Source organism: Dreissena polymorpha, chromosome 8, assembly GCF_020536995.1.
Source record: "Dreissena polymorpha isolate Duluth1 chromosome 8, UMN_Dpol_1.0, whole genome shotgun sequence".
NCBI lineage: Eukaryota > Metazoa > Mollusca > Bivalvia > Myida > Dreissenidae > Dreissena > Dreissena polymorpha.
Genome location: NC_068362.1, coordinates 55356327 through 55374981, shown reverse-complemented (window position 1 = coordinate 55374981; position 18655 = coordinate 55356327). Strand labels below are relative to the sequence as shown.

General features: G+C 33.6%; 1 protein-coding gene across 1 annotated transcript; it reads right to left on the bottom strand.

Annotated features, from left to right (window-relative positions):
- Positions 1 to 1393: 1393 nt before the first annotated feature.
- Positions 1394 to 12560, bottom strand: LOC127842445 (G-protein coupled receptor dmsr-1-like). The gene is made up of 2 exons (XM_052371952.1): positions 12491 to 12560; positions 1394 to 3892 (listed from the first exon to the last, which is right to left on the bottom strand). Exon 2 carries the CDS (start codon positions 3337 to 3339, stop codon positions 2161 to 2163), a length of 1179 nt encoding a protein of 392 aa, XP_052227912.1. The 5' UTR covers positions 3340 to 3892; positions 12491 to 12560; the 3' UTR covers positions 1394 to 2160.
- Positions 12561 to 18655: the final 6095 nt, after the last annotated feature.

Genomic DNA, 18655 nt, shown 5'->3' with positions numbered 1-18655 from the left:
AGATTATCTGCCTTAAATCTGAGACGATATGTTGATGTATTGGAATTTCTCATAAATAATGTGCTCCATAGTTGTATAATTGTATAGTCGCATGCATGAGTGGTGTCAATGTCACAATACCAATTAAAGCCTATAATTTACTAAAACAATTTGAAGTTTGATGTGAGTGTTTTTCAAGATCTGTTATATATAATTATATATACATGTATATATATATTGTTGAAAAGTTAACATGCAATAAGTTTACTGTAATTAAGTGACAAATAGTTTTACTGATTTGGTTGGATGCATATATGCAGATATATCATGGTTTGTGCAGAGGACAGTAGCAAAATCAAGAGCTGTCTCCGTAGGATGACATACGCCCCCGATAAACGCTTTAATAGAAGTTATGAGCATTTTTCAAAACCTAAAAGCCGACCCTAAGTTCAAGGTCAAAGGGGTCGAAATTTGTGTGTGTATGGGAAGGCCTTGTCCATATACACATGCATACCAAATATGAATGTTACATCTGAAGCGACATAGAAGTTATGAGCATTTTTTCGAAACCTAAATGCAAAGTGTGACGGATAGACAGACGGACAATGCGATCACTATATGCCCTCCTTTGGGTGCATAAAAATGTGTTTCAAATTGTTTTGGTAAATTAGTAATGTAGTTAAAATAACAGAATCATCAATTATAAAGTTATTGATTATAAAGTGTTGCTGGCATATTTTATGCATTCATCTAGCTATAAGAAGGTCCCTGTTTTATCCCCACTGGCACCGAGTGAGGGTTCTCAAAATCTTTAAACAATATGAATAACTACATATAGGGTCGAGAGCCTTGTTGATATGGGGGCTAAACACCTGAAATCAAAGCGACCCAGGTTAAAAACCGAGGCCAAATAAATAAACCAGGGCAGAGGCCGCATGAGCCTGCTATACTCTGAACAAGTATTGTTTCTTCTCAGAAAACTGGCTTAAGTGTCTTACTAAGCTTTAGACTTTGAGTTTCAGTGCATTTATCAATCTAAAAAAAATTGGTCAAATTATAGCTAAAGAAACTTCAGCGTACAGTTTATATAGTATTGACAGACCTGTAAAGTCGCGCCAGTCAAAAAATCATAAAAAGCGACATTTAAAGTTATGGTAGCCAGAACTAGTCAAATTAAATAATAATTTGTAAAAAATAAACATTCTGCACAAATTCAATTATTTACTTTACCTGTGTGCATGAATCATTTCAGTCTTGATGGTTAGTGAACTATGTCAAAAGCACCATATCCATGAAACACTTGTTTTTTGAATAGTGCAATGTTCCACAGAAATGATGCTGATGATTATTCTAAACGATGATGAATTATTAGATATATTTCTAAATTCCATTTCCACCAACAATTCGGTTATTCAACTACCAGTTCACATGCTTCATACACAGTTGAAAATAACACTATTTCACTCAACAACCGTGACACATGTACTCAATTTTTCAACTTTTCGCAATTAAAATTGTCTTCTACTGTTATTGTTGTTGTTGTACTTTTGAAAGTAGTTCGAAACATGGCGACCATTAACCCTGAGATTGATTTATGAAATAAATCGTCTGCTGATCCAGAGTGCGGTTGTATGGTCTCTGAATAAGCTGACTTTTCTATCAAAAATAAAAAAAGTCATTATTCATAATTACAACAGCTGGCAAAGGCTTGGTTTCAAACACCTCTAAGACACAAACGACAATACCTCAAGCAGGATTATACGAAATGGAATCAGGCATGGTGGCAGTTCATGTTAAGCGTTTCGTACCTATAGTGCTTGGTTTGTTACTCAAACATTCAAAGTTTGCAATTGGTCACTGAAAGTGCGCAATACTGACAAAACACACACGTTTATTCATAATGCACGCACATTAAACACAAAGGTGACGTATGTAATAATGGATAGAAGTTGAAATAACAGTACACGCTCATGTTAAATAAACTACACATATTGCACTTGAACAACAATAGAGGTGGCTGAATATGTTCAAGATGGTAATTGCGATCACGAATCGAGAATTGCAATATATAATGTAAAATTCCTAACCAATGCGATATATGATAGTAGTATATAATCTGAATGTACATTCGTTTTGGTGTGGCTTCTTGTTTGTACATGAAATTATAGATAAAGTTGATGCCTACACGTGGGAATGTGTGGTAACGGAATTCCCATTCTGTTCCGTTTTCGATTTGATAATTTTCATTCTCATCCATCCTGGTCTTTTTTTTGGACAACAGCAACAAAATTGGGATACGAATGTATCTCTAAACTGCTTGGACATTGTACTGTAGAGGACGAAATTGATTGCGTTGTTGCACAACGCCATTATATCCAAAACATCTCCAAGGGGCATGTACACGTTATTGAAATAATAGTCTTGAACTAACGACATAATAGTAAGAATCCCTTGTGGCATTTCTGTCAAGAGGAAAAGAACAACAACAGCAAGCAGCATGCCCGTTGTTCTATTGTGCTCCCCGTGGCGATCGGACTCCTCATTACGACCCTGGTTCCGCAACCTCATTCGCTTCTTATACGCCCTGTGCATTGCTGTAACTAGTAGAATCGTGAGGCACGCGAGCGCAAAGCATGGTAAAATCTTAAAGATTATGGCTTGAATCATCTTGTTCATTTTGTCCACGTGAACATATGCTCCCTCTGAGCGATAATCCACATTGTAAACTATGTCTAATTGTTTCGTGGTGTTTGGCAATGTTTCATTACCCAGTATGTTCGTTTCATTTTTGCCTACAGTCGTCCACGAGTTAATGATACAGTTTGGAATGCATAATATAATGACAGAGCCTATTATAATTCCTATCACATGTTTTGCCCTTCTCACAGTGCAATACTGTGGACCCCAAGTTGGAAACCAAATACACATAAACCGAAATGTAGCGAGCGCAATCGTCAACCATATTGCCACTGAATGACACAAAACACTGAAGTTAGCGTGAAACAATAAGTAACACATCCATCCATATCCTCGTGTCTCTAAAAATTTTAAATCCGAGTCTTTGAAAATATAAAAGTGCAAAGCGAACGGGAAGTAATCAAGCATTGTGAACATGTCTGCTACGGCTAGCCAAGTCAGTATCACATTCGTGGGTGTGATCATGTTCGGTCGAGTAAGGACCACAATGTTGAAAATATTAGCAACGAACCCAAACAAACACACAACAATGCTGAAATACCCATGCAGCAATGCGTATTTCCTGTAGAATTCTTGTAGGCCCATCGTCTCGGGTTGGGCAGTAGCTAGCAGCAAATTGATGGTTGTACTCTCCATCACCAATGTGTTATTTACAATCGCCATTATATCGCTTTTTTGTAAAATATTATAATATGGACATATTAAATGGTTAGCTATACAATGAAATTTGATATTATGGAAATATACTTGTAACTTGCGAAACGTCTATGCATTTAAACACATGTCTTGACCAACTATGTTTTATCTGCTTCAGTTAGACTGTCATTTAATCATTTTCTTCACAAAATAGTTAACTTATATTTCACGTTAACAAGCCATACATTCGCTGCGAATAACTGCATATACAACAGTATAGTTTTCCTTCGTTAAACAAATGTTGCGACTCTATACCCCGTGCACGTTGTTTCTATTCCGCTTTATATACGAATCACATACTACCAATTAGATCTCTTAGAAAGATCTTAACGTACAAGTTTTGGCAGCCGGTGATAGACTGTCGTTCCAAAGAGTGTCCATTAGCAAATGGAACTTTTGACAGACGTGTCCATTCGTGTTAGTTGTGGCGAAAAGTAATATGTTCAGCGTATCCAATTTCGGCCGTCGTCTATCGCTAATGCCTATGAAGTCGTCTAGGATTGTGCAAGTTCCTCATATCCTGAAAATATACAAAACATTTTCAATAATGGAAAACTACCCATTTCAACATCAGAAATACATGGAATAATTAATGAATTGGAAAACTTAGTCGTAACGAATTGCAAAACATGTATCCATTTTGGTAGGTTTATTTATGCTGGCTTTGAGGATTGTTTTATACGATCGCATTTTCAAAACGAATTTAATAAATAATGCAAGCATAATATATGTGTATGACATTAATTTGCGTTTTTTTTCTAAAACAATGTCCAAAAACTGCTAAACATTATCAGTTCATGTATATGCAAGGATGCTACTGATATTTAAACATAATCAATATGCGACACAGTAGTATTTATCTAGACTGGTATACCTTTAACCAACGCATTAGAAGTTTTCGTTCACATTTAAATTCACCTTTAGAGTATATTGAAATAATATTTGCCACACAAAAAAAAACATTAAATGTGGTTAAACCATGCTCGTGTTCAACTTATGACAAACTTTTGTTTAATCAAGCATGTTTTTTTATAATTAAAAATGGTCCAAGTAACAGTTTTACTCTTTCTACACATTGCATTATTATAATGTTATTTAATAGTTTATCAGCGTTATGTATATTTTGAATAAACCGCTAACAGACCATATTGTGATTATGTAATTGTGTACAAATACAAATGTATCCATGTATTGTACATAAAACTTGTATATCTTTGTATAATTTACCTAGTACACTTGTTGCGTTGTTTGTATTTTTTGCGTAAGACATTTATAACAACATCATGTCCAGCAAAAGAGCGCGAGCGTTGATGTCAGTTAGTTACTTTTTGTCTCGTAAGCTACTAAAACAGTATGTTTCTATCAATAATGAAGAGCGAATCGAACCTTTAGAGAATATTAAACAAATATATTCAACGCATAATTGAAAGCGGGACCATCTACAATCATGGGTTCACATATCAGTAATATGTATAGTTACATCATCATCAATGTTATATCAATGTTCTGTCAATGATTCATTCGGCATTGAGTCAATTTGATAGGAAATTATAGTTTAAACCCAGATTGTCAAATACGGAACTAAGTCAATGCAAGCGCGACGAAAACTTAACAATGTAGTGGACGTCACGTGGTTCACATGATGACATCTGATCCTATGCTATAAATAGGTATATACTACATATCATAGAATAATATTACTATCCGAGAAAGTCGAGTCTTGGTATAATAATAGTTTTAGTTTTAAGTGTAAGAGCATAATTTTATTTCTTACGGTCTTTCGTACAACATTTCGTACAATATTTCAAAAAAAGTTAACACAAAAAACTATATATTTTATAATTATTATGGCAATAGCCTAACCAAATTTTAACGCTTCATGTTGTCTTGTTACTAAATCTGTATGGGTTTACTGTATTTTACGAAATATTTTTTAAAGTATTCGTTGATTTTGAGTACTTATGTTAACTTAAGAACGTTTGTTAACATACAGCTAAGTATATCAATTACGTATGTGAGCACTTATATTTCATATACTTGTTGATTTTTTAACTCTTAAGCACGTTTTCGCTGAGCATATTTCTTTTCCCGATATAAATTACCGCCTATAAACAATTGGAGAGCATTCATTTTCAATAACTTACACGCGGTTCTGTTGGGAAGCAAGGATATTCGTTACACGCATCGTAAAATTCAGCAGACGTACGAAATACACAACTACATGTACAAATTAAGTTTGTTTATATGTATAAATCCTATATGTTTACATTTATTCAGCTCAGTGCGGCTTTTACAGAGAGAACGTTCTCACCAGTATTCTGGGTATCGAAGTTTGTTTTGTCTTGTAAATAAATTATTGACAATTACGCCCAGGACTAGTTATGTTTATTTAAGATATATATATAGTTGAAGAAGTTTATACCATTAACTACGTATAACACAGGCTTAAGGAAACTTCAACGAATATAGAATTAAAATTGCCAAATAAAAAACTTTTTGCAATATGTTTTGTTATTACAAATACAACATCAACTTTGTTACTACTTATACGCAGGGCTTGTTATACGCACACGTTAGGAAAGCTTTAGACAAGTATGACTATACGAAAGGAACCGATCAAAACAAATGTACCTAATTTCATTGAGTCGCATGAATTATATTAATTATCAACGAATATTTATTACGTTCATGTAAAGACGAACACGATAACTGCTGACACGTAATAAATGTGATGACAATGATTTTCTTATGGCCCTTGCGAGAATTGTAATTTGTTTTAGCAATGCATTCATTGCGGTCTCGTAGATAAAGGCAAATAAAAGACGCATGAAGAGATAACGCGCCGCGCGAGGGAGTAGACAACACGACCCTTGAGACCTGGCGAAGTGCCGCTGTAAATCATCGCGACTGTTCGTTTTGTTCGCGGACATGATTCATTGAGAGGCCATCAGACATACTAGCATGCTTTGACATTTTGAAAACGGGATTTCGTTTTCGCGAACAACGGGTTTCCTGATATCGAGCCTGCAAAGACATTTAATCTGTCAGACATCCTTTTTAAACGCCGCTAATGTGATATATTATTCACACGTTTTGTTATATAGCATCGTATATCCATATAACCGTTTAACTATATATCATATATGTCGAAATGCGATAGAGCGTTCACAGACTTTCTAAACAAGATGTGAAATGCAAGTAAAAGTAAGGCATCGATAAGGTTAAACAAAGAACTATTCATTTAATGGAGTAGAAAAAAAAACAACATCCAGATGCTATCGACCCAATAGTTTCTCCAAAAGGGTACACTTTAAGACCTTAATTACCGCGATAAACCGTAACTTCCGATAGCATACAATGCGATGACAAATAGCTTAGTGGATGGCAAATTACTACTGGAATCGATGATCGGTCAACACTGTTATCGAGCGTCCACCTCAGCACACACAATCTCTCATGAAAACACTTAACGACGACTTGGACGGTTTGGTCTCGGTAACTAATTTGCAAGCTTCCTTTAACTTTTTGATTCTCTACAATATATTTCAAATGGTCAACCTGCAATGTGCGCATTTATCAATAACGCAGCGATAATTTATTGGAGCAGTTGTTCAAGTTTTGCGGCGTTTTTCGTAATAATTTCCCAAAAGTACACAACATAATCTCCGCGCGAATCACGTTAGATAGGCTCCAAAATGTATAACAAAGTCATAAAATGTCATTATATTTCTCCCGTGAATGGTTAAATTTACACAATTTGATAATGCTGATATTGTAAGAGAACAACGGGTGTTATCTTAATTGAAGTCTTTATTGATCAAACAGTTCTTGTTTCCTGTCGACACTCACAGTCTCTATAAAAACGTCTCGTGCTTCAATGTTCAAACCTCATTAATGAGTCGCCCGAATAAGCCTATCTTAATTAGCGTCCACGCACCCGATAGGATGAAGAAAGATTCTGCTTCCCGTTTCCATTCTGTTTCATTAATATCACAAACAATTTCCATCACCGCCCGCACGACGTTCGTTTTCCCAGCAAATAAATTGAATGGTTGATCGCAACTGGATTTCTATTGTAATTTATAAAAATGAACTTCATTTCTCAACAGTATAAAGCTTAAAACTAACTGTTTAGACGCATTTATAGCAGTTTATTTTGCATGCAGTGAAATGTGCTTTTATTAAATATGCACACCCTGAGAACCTATTTTAGGTTACTTAAATGAAAAACGCATGCAACGGCGACTTATCTGTTATTCAAAATATTATTTGATATTTAAAGTTAAAGTTTAAATTAGCTGCCATCATAACTATGATATGCCCATGATGCGCTAATATACATACGTTTGAAAGCGGTACACGTACATGTATATAGGACAGTTTGCATTAAAATACGCAATTCAAAATCGCAGATAATATACATGATTAACCCATTTATGCCTGCCGTCTGGAATAAAAGGCCTTGGCAAGCAGCGTAGACCCAGATGAGATGCCGCATGATGCGGCGTCTCATCTGGGTCTGCGCTGTTTGCTTCAAGGAATTTCTGTAAGACATATTCTAAATGTAGAAATAAATATACTTGACATCCCCAATTTGGAAATAAATTTATCCAAATTAGAAGGATGGGAGAGTCCACTAGGCATAAATGGGTTAACCCTGCACCAATACACATTGAGTTGTAACGAATCTCATCTATACAATATCGGTATTGGCTTATACTGAATACAAAACATGGTAAAATAATAAAACTATCGAACAAGGAAACAAACAGTTGGAAACAAATTCGTTAATGCTGCCAATGTATTCACTCTTTTTCTGGACTAGGAAATAAACCTTACATAAATGTCAATTACATATTCAGATGTTCTTTTTTATCACTGGTTTTGTTTTAAGAAATAAAATTATGGAAATGTTGTATTTTTTTAATTGCAAAACGATGATTATACATGTGTTGGTTAGTGTTATGTATGGTATGCAATTCATCTTTTTGTTATAGCGTTTTTTTTCTGTTTTTTTATATATGATATTGTGTTGCGGAAAAAAGAAGGAAAGAAATACAGTGTTAATCAGTATTAAAAGTATCTTGTTATTATAGACAATAACAGTTACAATAAAAATAACATACACACTTTTAAATAAACAATACGTGATAAAAAATGTGACATGTCCAAGGTAGATCTATATTAGCTGGAGCATGCAATATTAAATGTACGCCTTACAATGGCACAATCAATTTTTAAATATGCTTTAAATATATATAATCGAAATTTAAGACATTATCCAGAGTTATGTATGTGCGTCAAAGAAATGATAGATCAATAAAAGAATGTTACACGATTTTTATGTTAAACTAACATGGAATAACGTCGAAAAATATACAAATGGACAGACATTCACATTCTTATACCAAACGCAACTATATTTAGCGTTCCTGTTTACTTAATGACAGTCGTTACGTGTGCATCGACTCAAAAGACTAAAAAGAAGTAATACCGTATATTTTTCTTCGTCCGATGATTTCTTACGTCACACAAACATTAAAGTACGAGATATGTATCAATACACATAGTAAGTTCGCTTACAAGAGTTTCATGATTATAAAACCTCTTATGTGTATGTGTAATTATTTTCGTAAACAACTTCCGAACTATTATTTCACAGTTTTCTAAAAGGACCTGGACAGCGCAAACAGATATATTTACACAGCAATCATTTGTTTGATGATTTGGAGATCGCGTGCTATGAACACATCGTCTAGTATGTTTTCTGTGAACAAATTATATATAAAATAGAGTCCTGTTATAAAGAAAGGTTAAATGAAACACAACATGTTATGTAACTTTATACCAGGGTAAATCTTGTGAAAACCATGCCGTATTTAAATATACATTTATGGAAACGTTTGATATACGTTGTTACTCAGGTTAACACTAATTTTAAGTAAACAAACACATGACGCCTTGTGGATTTTCTTAAATAGAGTTTTGCGATAATTAAGTTAGCTAAATTTTCACACAATGTACAATTTAAGCCCGCAAACAAATGACTAGTTCCGGTAGGAAAGAATTAGTCTTTTTCGTAAATTAGCTTGGAGCCTTCAATCAACGCCAGCAATCGAGACTGTGGTCTTATTAAAATGGGAGCACGTAAACGCGAAACGCAATCGATTCCAACCTGAATTGTTTGGAAACATATCGTGATATAGAAGATCCATTTCCGCGAATATTAATGTGTGCTCATTTCGATACATATGTATATCATAAACGAGACAATCCATTGTCAATCATGTATATATGAGCCTTGTTCTGAGAAAACTGGGCTTAATGCATGTGCGTAAAGTGTCATCCCAGATAAGCCTGTGCAGTCCGCACAGGCTAATCATGGACGACACTTTCCGCCTAAACTTTATTTTCGGTAAGGAGGGACTTCCTTGAAACTAAAAATACCATAAAAGCGGAAAGTGTCGTCCCTGATTATCCTGTGCGGACTGCACAGGCTAATCTGCGACGACACTTTACGTACAAACATTAAGCCCAGTTTTCTCAAAACGCGGCTCATATGTTTATCAATGAGGTACAGGTAAGGGCATGTCATACTCGTCATACTGATTTGACCAACGTATGTGCAGTTCAAACATAGGTTGAACAATAATTGGAATTTACTTGCCTAGAGAATGATGTTGATATTGAGATAGAAAATGCAGCACACATTCCCTCCATTCTTCTTTTATTGACTCGTATAATTATGTGTTAATTATTTTTATATTTATATATTTATATTTATATTTTTTTATATTATGTTTCGCTTATTTATTATAATCAGCTGTAATGCAGTTGTACTTTAAACCATGCAATACACATAGTATAAAACATGATTAGCTTTATAGTCTTATATAAACAAACTGTCGTAAAACTACCATACACCTACCCTTAAACATGTAAAGCTTGATGGTTGAATATAAAGCAATTTAGATTTATTACAAGATATTATGTTTATGTAACGCAACAACATATACACTGGATAATATTATCTAAATGAAAACAGGTTACTTACAAACTATTTTTAATGAGCTTTTTGTATTTTTCATAAATAATTGGGGTAAAGTCGTCTTAATGTATGTACGCGCCACAAACCATGGCATTATAATATTACTTACATACGTCGAACACAATGAATGTAAGTATACAATAAGTAAAAAATTCACAAGCACAAGTTAATTCTCGCCGGAAAAAAAAGTTGTAAATCTGCGTACTATGGTAATCTATTAAATAAATACTGCATATTACTTTTAAATCAAAGTATTTAGCATTAAAATGTGTTCAAATAAGACATAGGGATTTGGATAAATAATTTACATTTGTTTTAAGCAGATTTGTGTACTCGGAATCAAAACGAACAGTCGACTTTTAACTAAGATGGCAATAAGTGAAATATTTTACTTAAATATTTTAACCAGCCGAGTACTTGCGTCAACATTTATTTCATTGTAAAATACAATTTCGTGATGTTTCAGGTCCAATATTTGTATAGTATATCACAAACTGTTCTATAGAATAAACCTTTCGGAGTAATTGACTTTTTATACTTTCACCATCCATTAAAATTCACGTGTAAGCATCTCATAATCCTAGTATCGTAAATAGTTCGCATTGCTTTTAATATGAGATGGTATTTCAATTACAATTTTTATTTTGAACGTGTACGTATTTTTTTAATTGGACGATATTATACTAACACGTCTTATTTGAAGTACGTTCATTTCATAAAATTAGCATACGCCTAAGTGTATTTTCTTGCTATATATTCGTCACAAGTAAAGTCATATTAAGAGTAAAATAACAACATTTAGATTGTATGGATTTACGTGTTAAACAAATATTCATCCGTTATGTTTCAGATTGATATGCTTGTTCAGGAAGTAACTTGAAATTAATGACCATGAGCTTTTTTGTTGCATAAGGTCGACAGTTTCAAATATATTATCGTAAAATATTGTCTTTCAAATATCTGATACCAGTTATCTTTAGAAAAAAAATATGTTCACATATTGCGCGTTTTTGCGACGTGTTTGATATAACTACAACTGTTAAAACAAAAACAAATCTGAGAATAAAACACACACAAAAACGCTGCGGAATGAATGCATATTATACAATTGTCGGTTGCAATATGTTGCACGGATGGTTATAGTTGAATGATTTGGATCAAAACAAATATTAATATTAAATCGGGTAAAAGATGAAGTAAAAAATGTTATGTTACGTCATGGGCACAATTTGAGATTATAATTGCAATCATTAATAATTCAATTACGGTATTACGCAAAGTTAGTAATACGAGATGTTAAATTAAATTATTTATCTAATTTCGTCATATTTGACGATTCGAATTTAAACGATTTCTTAAACATATCACTACTTAAATATGGTTCATTTGGCTATTCATAGTTTTAACAAATGCTCAATTGTTTCGTTATGTATTTTAATTCACATAAATATGGTTCGAAAATTTATAAAGACGGACACATATTTCGTTTTGTCATTATAGTGAAATGAAATTGCGCGCACAAGATAGAGAGTATACACATATCGGATATACATTATTTGTTTCGCGTATGACAACGCTAGTAATAAAGCATAGTTATGTTTGCTTGACCGCAGAAAAGTGTGCGACCATTTTTTATGCACAGGAACCATTTGCATCTTAATCGCGTCAAATACCATTCGTATTTTTTAGTTAACAACTGAATAATCTACAAGCACCTTGTCACACGGTTAAGCTTCATTGAACATACCCTAAGCTATTATACCATTTTCTCTGAGATCTTTTCGATTATTATATCGATTCGATCTAAACATTTAATGCAATGAAACAACGTCTGGAATATGATTTCAGTTGATTCATTTCTAAATTATAAGATTTCATGCGCAATATATTTTCGAATTAATTTTTGGCGAAACGCAAGCATCAACTTGCCGTTGATAATGTTTGCGGAAAATACCCGATTATTTATTGTTATGTAAAATATTGTTCTTATTATTTTAACGACAAACATTACCTTTCAAATTGTAAACCCCTTAAATGTGGCTTTATTAAAGAATAAAAACAACGCCGTACCTGTTGTTGATCTCACTTTCACACTTATCCAATTCTGACTATGACGCTTTCAGATCATTTTCATTTGCATCAGTTTAACCTTATCCTTCCCTTTCGTAGCATTCAGAAAAAGCCTTGAAACTATTTTGATCAAATCTTTAATTTTTACAAACACACCGTTTTCCGATTAAATCTCATGTCAAATTCCTATTCACGAGACAATAGCTCCCAAAGAGCGATATGTTTTTCTAATCTCACCCAGTGTGCGATCGCTTATATATCCTATCTTATTCAGTTTTGGAAAGACATCTGAGCGACTCTTGAGAACTCAACGCGCTCGCGGGTCCTTATCAGTCGTTATCGGATCGAGAAAAATGTATCTTTTTAGCAGAACTGTTAACCGAATGCGTATCAATTTCTGCTTGTTGCAGCGTAACGTATGTTTGGCAGATGGTTTCCCAGCAATCGCAAAGTGATAACGGCATCAATTTTACGTTAAACGATATGTTAAGACGTTGGCGTAAGCATAGAAGAACACCCCAAACTAATGGTTTCACATTCTTCAGGAGGGAAAACATATTCAGACGACTTAAATAAAGTCATATTTATCATTTAATTGATTAGTTTCCTTTTATTTGCTTATATAGTTCATCTCTTATAACTCAAAACGAGTCCTTCAGTAAAAAAGCATATAACGTTGACTTGGTTCATACACAAGAATTCATGTACATTTCGCATATAGTTTTCTTTGATTTGTTTATTTACACATGCGATCGCCCACATTATTTATAACTTAAAACATGAGTAAACCTATCTTTTTTTAACGCGCTACAGTAACGACACAACTGCATTACTATGTACAATTTTATATATGGAACGCGCGCTCGAAAGCTTAACAAATCGCACGATATGGCATGCGACAATTATACCGTTCTGACGATAAGCCCATTAACAAATATGCGCCTATGTCGTAATGGCTGGACAATATATTTATTGAGAAAAATAAACCGTTCAACAGAACGTTTTTGAAAGTGTATACATAACGTTAACGCGTAATTTAATTTGTGGAATGCGGCATGCATTTTTTTCGTTTGCGTTTTGCTTTATCGCTCGCTCTGTCTTCATTGGTAATGTTACTTCCCAGTTTTCGTTATTGTAATCGGTTAGATCATTGTGTTTTACACGCATATAATTTATGTAATGCATTATCAACATTCACTTGTGAAATACCGAAAGGTACGCTAAAAGTCGTAGAAAATTGGTACGTTAACATTTATTTGTACGATAGCATTACTTTTTGATAAATTCTACCTATTTCTGAAAAAATAAGTTATGTAATTTAGTAACAAAACTCGAGATAGCTAACGTAATATTACCATCAGCAACTTAATTAACTTTATTGCTGATAAAATTTGCATCTCAATGTAGCCAATTTGCAAGAATTATCAAATGGGGTCGCATTTGTTTAATGAAATACGTATTACTCACTCATTTAATGAACTTTTTACCGTCTTTTTACGGTGTTTAAATAATGATGCTCATACTAAATCCGTCTGTACATAATATTGTCATAATGCTTTAACGAATTAGTTTATAATTAACGGATTGCATATAAGAACATACATGCAGTCATACTTATGCGAACACTTAAATAAAAGCTTAAACTAGCATGTTAATTCTATTAAACACATCGCACAGCAATAAACACATAATTTCTTTTACTTTATGTGATTCTTTCGGCTAAGAAAAACAGTGCGTATGGATTAATTAAATAGTAAAATATCTGTACAATTACATTAATTGATTTGCAATATGTTATTTATATTTAGAAATGCAAATTACAAAGGCACAAAGAGATAATCGCATTCATTACTTATTCACCACATTAATTTTATCATATAAGAAAATTTAACATATATATATGCATGTGTTCTGTATTAAATTAATCCATTTATTTATATATTATTTGTTATGTTTATTATATATCTGAGTTTGCCATAAACTTAAATAATTGCATACAAGGATTATGAAGTTGTTATTGTATATTTTTTTTTGAAAACCCTCATCGGTACGTATACAATAAAGAAAAAGATGCTTTTGAAGTTGTCTAAACGCATTTGTTATCAAAATTACCTAGTAAAAGTGATGTTAAATGAAAGAAAATTAATCGTACAACGTGTAATAAAAATCGTACCTTTTCGTTTGTCAGTCGTTTCTCAAAACCATCGAGCATTACGTTCAACAGAACTGACATAGAAAAGCCATTCTAATTTACAAACCATGTCCAATATAAATTATCACATTCGATCTTCTAACATCAAGCGAGGTCTACTTAAAGCTGAATGCTAGCGAACAGACCAGTTAAATAGTTCACAGGAAAAGCTGCGATGGAAAAATACCGGTTCACTCAGCCAATTTATGGGTTCCTTCCTGTCGATGGATTTTCATCGAAACACAAGCCCTTGATTAGTTAATTCTAGAAGTAATTTAGCCAATAGCAAGGCAGACCACTGGTGGTGTTCTTATTTAAACATGTCAATAATTCGCAAAAGCAGACTCTGGCTCAGCCCGGTTCTATCCCATCAAACACCGCGATGTGACCAATAAAACCGCATGAAAGGACGCACAGATAAGGGCTGGAGGTGTCTGCAAGCGGTCGATGGATTGCAATTATTATACTGACAAACCATTTAGTTAAGTGTTCAGGCAATATATATCGATGTGTTGATGGCACTTCTTGGAACCAGATCAAACACATGGTATAATTGCAACGCCAATGCAAAGGAACTTATGTATGACTAAAATGATATATGTTATATCGTGTTATCTTGGTACGTAGAAGACGCGAAAACATACATATACGATTACACATGGTTTCTTTAAGTGTTTTGTCGTGTGTTTGGGTTGTGGGTTAACCAGAGGGCCAATAACAACAGCACATAAGGAAAACAAACAAACCACCCGACTAAACGTATAAGTGCAACGTTCTTCATACTCTTATGCAAGTGAAACAAATATATATTTGGGAAAATACAAATAAATGAATGAACTAAAGGCTATGGCCCGAAAAACTAATGTTTTCCACATATGCATCATCATCAAATACTTTAACAAAACGTTTACAGGAAGGAAAATATCACGTTCGAAAGTGTTTTCGGATGAAGGATTTGTTATTGCAAAATTAGTATCATCGTTGTCATGACATTTTGTTGTTAGACTACACGTGGGTATGGTGAGGTAACAAGATAATGTCGGTGGTCATAGAAGCTCACAGTTAGCAGGTTATAAATATATGTTTTATATCAAATGTTGTAATATCAACAATAGGCGCACTTAATAGCAATTTATATTGATATTATCTTTTAACTAAAAACAATATATTTCCTTCACAATATTGCGATAGTTATTCGTGTTTTAAGTTGGGACAACAGTGTAGACATATGCTCAATCTAAAAACATTTTTAAAATAATTGCACCATATTCCCATTGGATGGATTACAAACATAAATGTAATCGATACATTCAGTGCATCTGAATGTTGTAATCGATACATTCAGTGCATCTGAATGTTGTACTCGATACATTCAGTGCATCTGAATGTTGTAATCGATACATTCAGTGCATCTGAATGTTGTAATCGATACATTCAGTGCATCTGAATGTCAACGTTAAGAGTTGAAACCTATAACATATTAAAGTTACACATTAAATTATCATTAAATTCAAAGAATTTGTGAACAAAAACTTTCACTAAATGCCCATTCTTACAATGGGGGACGAAACAGCAACAATGGTACCTGTGATGAAAACTGCTTGTTTCCACGTAATTGCTCTCTCTATAATTCTTGTGAAGATTTAGTTGAATTGTATAATACAGACATTAGTCTGTGAGAGGAAGTAAAAGAATACATGAGCAATACCTCATTTAAATTGCTTCATTATAAAGGAGTTATTCGTTTTGTTTACTTTAAGTAAAAGTTGATCGTAGTTGCTACAAATTTCCCATCTGTTTCTTTGTGTCAATACATAAATAACTCTGTTCTGTTTTTTTCCAACTATTCGTTTACATTTCACACGTTACGTGACAGCATTTCTTTTAGAAATAAGATTGGTCTTAACTATCACTAAAGTACCTCTTTCCAGATAATTAAGATACATTTAAATTAATGTTAAACTAACGGGGCGGGGTTTGTTCGAACAAATGACAATATTGCTGGAATGAAGTTCGCATAATTCAATATATGCGTCGTGTTTTGAGAAAACTTGGCATAATGCATGGGCGTAAAGTGTCGTCCTTTCCGTCTAAATTGAATTTTTGCTAAGACGAGACTTCATTTACACGAAAAATGTAATACAAGCGGAAAGTGTCGTCCCTGAAGAACTGCGGACTGCACAGGCTAATCTGGGACGACACTTTACGCACATGCATTATGCCCAGTTTTCTAAGAACGCGACTAATATCTTCTCAACCTTTTGCGCGTCAGTCAACGCTTTGATTTTTCAGTCCCAATAAAGAGTGATTCGATGAATATGAATCGATATGTTTTGGATAGAACTCCGCGTCACTACGGCATCAATCGTTCCATACGCTCGGTGTATGTTTAGACATTGTACTGAACGCAACCGTAGCCGATGCAATATGTTTTGAAACCAGAGCATAAAACTTGTACGCGTGTATTTATATTTGCCCATAAATGTGGACAGTGTATTTTCTATTTAGAATATCATTATATAATTGTACACATCGGATATAAATACATATGCCAACAATTGCCACATGCGCAAGTGTTTACTTTGAAAGTATATTTTTCCGAGTTTCAGTCTGTTCGTTCATGAACATATAAATTCGGTATAGATTTTACAATTACACCTGATTCACAAAATTGGCTGTAATACCGCCAGTGCATTAATTAAATTATTAAACATTACTTAATTTTGATCATTAACATTTGCTCCCTTTTGTTAATAAGTGATTCGATTTAGTTTGAAGTTTAACAGAAATCTATCGCGTTTTTGTATATTTAACTTCCAACAGACGGAGGATAATTGCGCTGCTATATTAATTTTTAAAGGTGGATCTGGTTCATATTTACTTAGTAGCCAGGCTTGCCATTAAATGTCAGTATATCGACGATTGTCCGACATTTTGTCGATACTCGATCAATGGAGCTCAGAATTCAGTGGTGTAAATAAACATACTTAGACAATATGTCACAAAAGCAAGTGGTTGCTTTGTTCAAAATCAAAGAACTAAAAAGGCTTATTAAATGAACGGAAATTCGAGACGTTAATGGGTCGTACACAATGGCATGACTGTTAAACAGGCAGGATCAAGGTATAGCTGTTGTTTACGGTCTTATTAGTGATACCCCACGTTTAAACTATCAGCGATTTGTTTTTTGAAAGACAGCACATCAGATTGACGCCGATATTAACAAAACGTTTCAAAGCTTAACGTGTTTGACCAGAGTGTGTGTTGATGATAAGATAAGAATAATATTAATCCAATTTTCATAGGGTCTTGCTATAAAAGATGGTTCATTACGAGACATTATACCCACTATTCCTTTATTTCTGATTGTGCCAGTCTGGCGTCAATTGCAATATTCTCTTAAGTAAATAACAATAACACGAAATGCCGTATTACTTCTATGAGTCTTCATCTGGACTGAATTCGGACACCCTCAGAAAACAGAAATTATTCCTTTAACTCTTATTTTAAGCCCAGCACCCTACTTACCGCAACACAACATGTAATCTAAAAGACAAGTCTCAGTTAACATGCACTAACATATCACAGCTTTAGAATACAGGATTCAACCACCAACGCCATAAATTCAATACCTTGATGGTTTATACATCGGAATACAGACTCTTTACAAATAGGAAGGGCAACGTAGGTTTAAAATCGATTTACGGGAGTATAACCATATCAAAATATTATCTATTACAAAATTAGAGTTTGTTTTTCATAGAATAAATTAAGTATTACATAAATCTACGTTGAGAACCTCTCGCGGTGATGCGTACTGATAAATGCAAGGATCAACTTTATTGTATACACGTGATACAGAATAAATTATAAATCAATCATGATTACAAGAATATGAGTACCGACATATCCATCGAATGATAACACATTTGTTATAAGCTGATGGGTTTGAATTATAATTATATAAATATTCT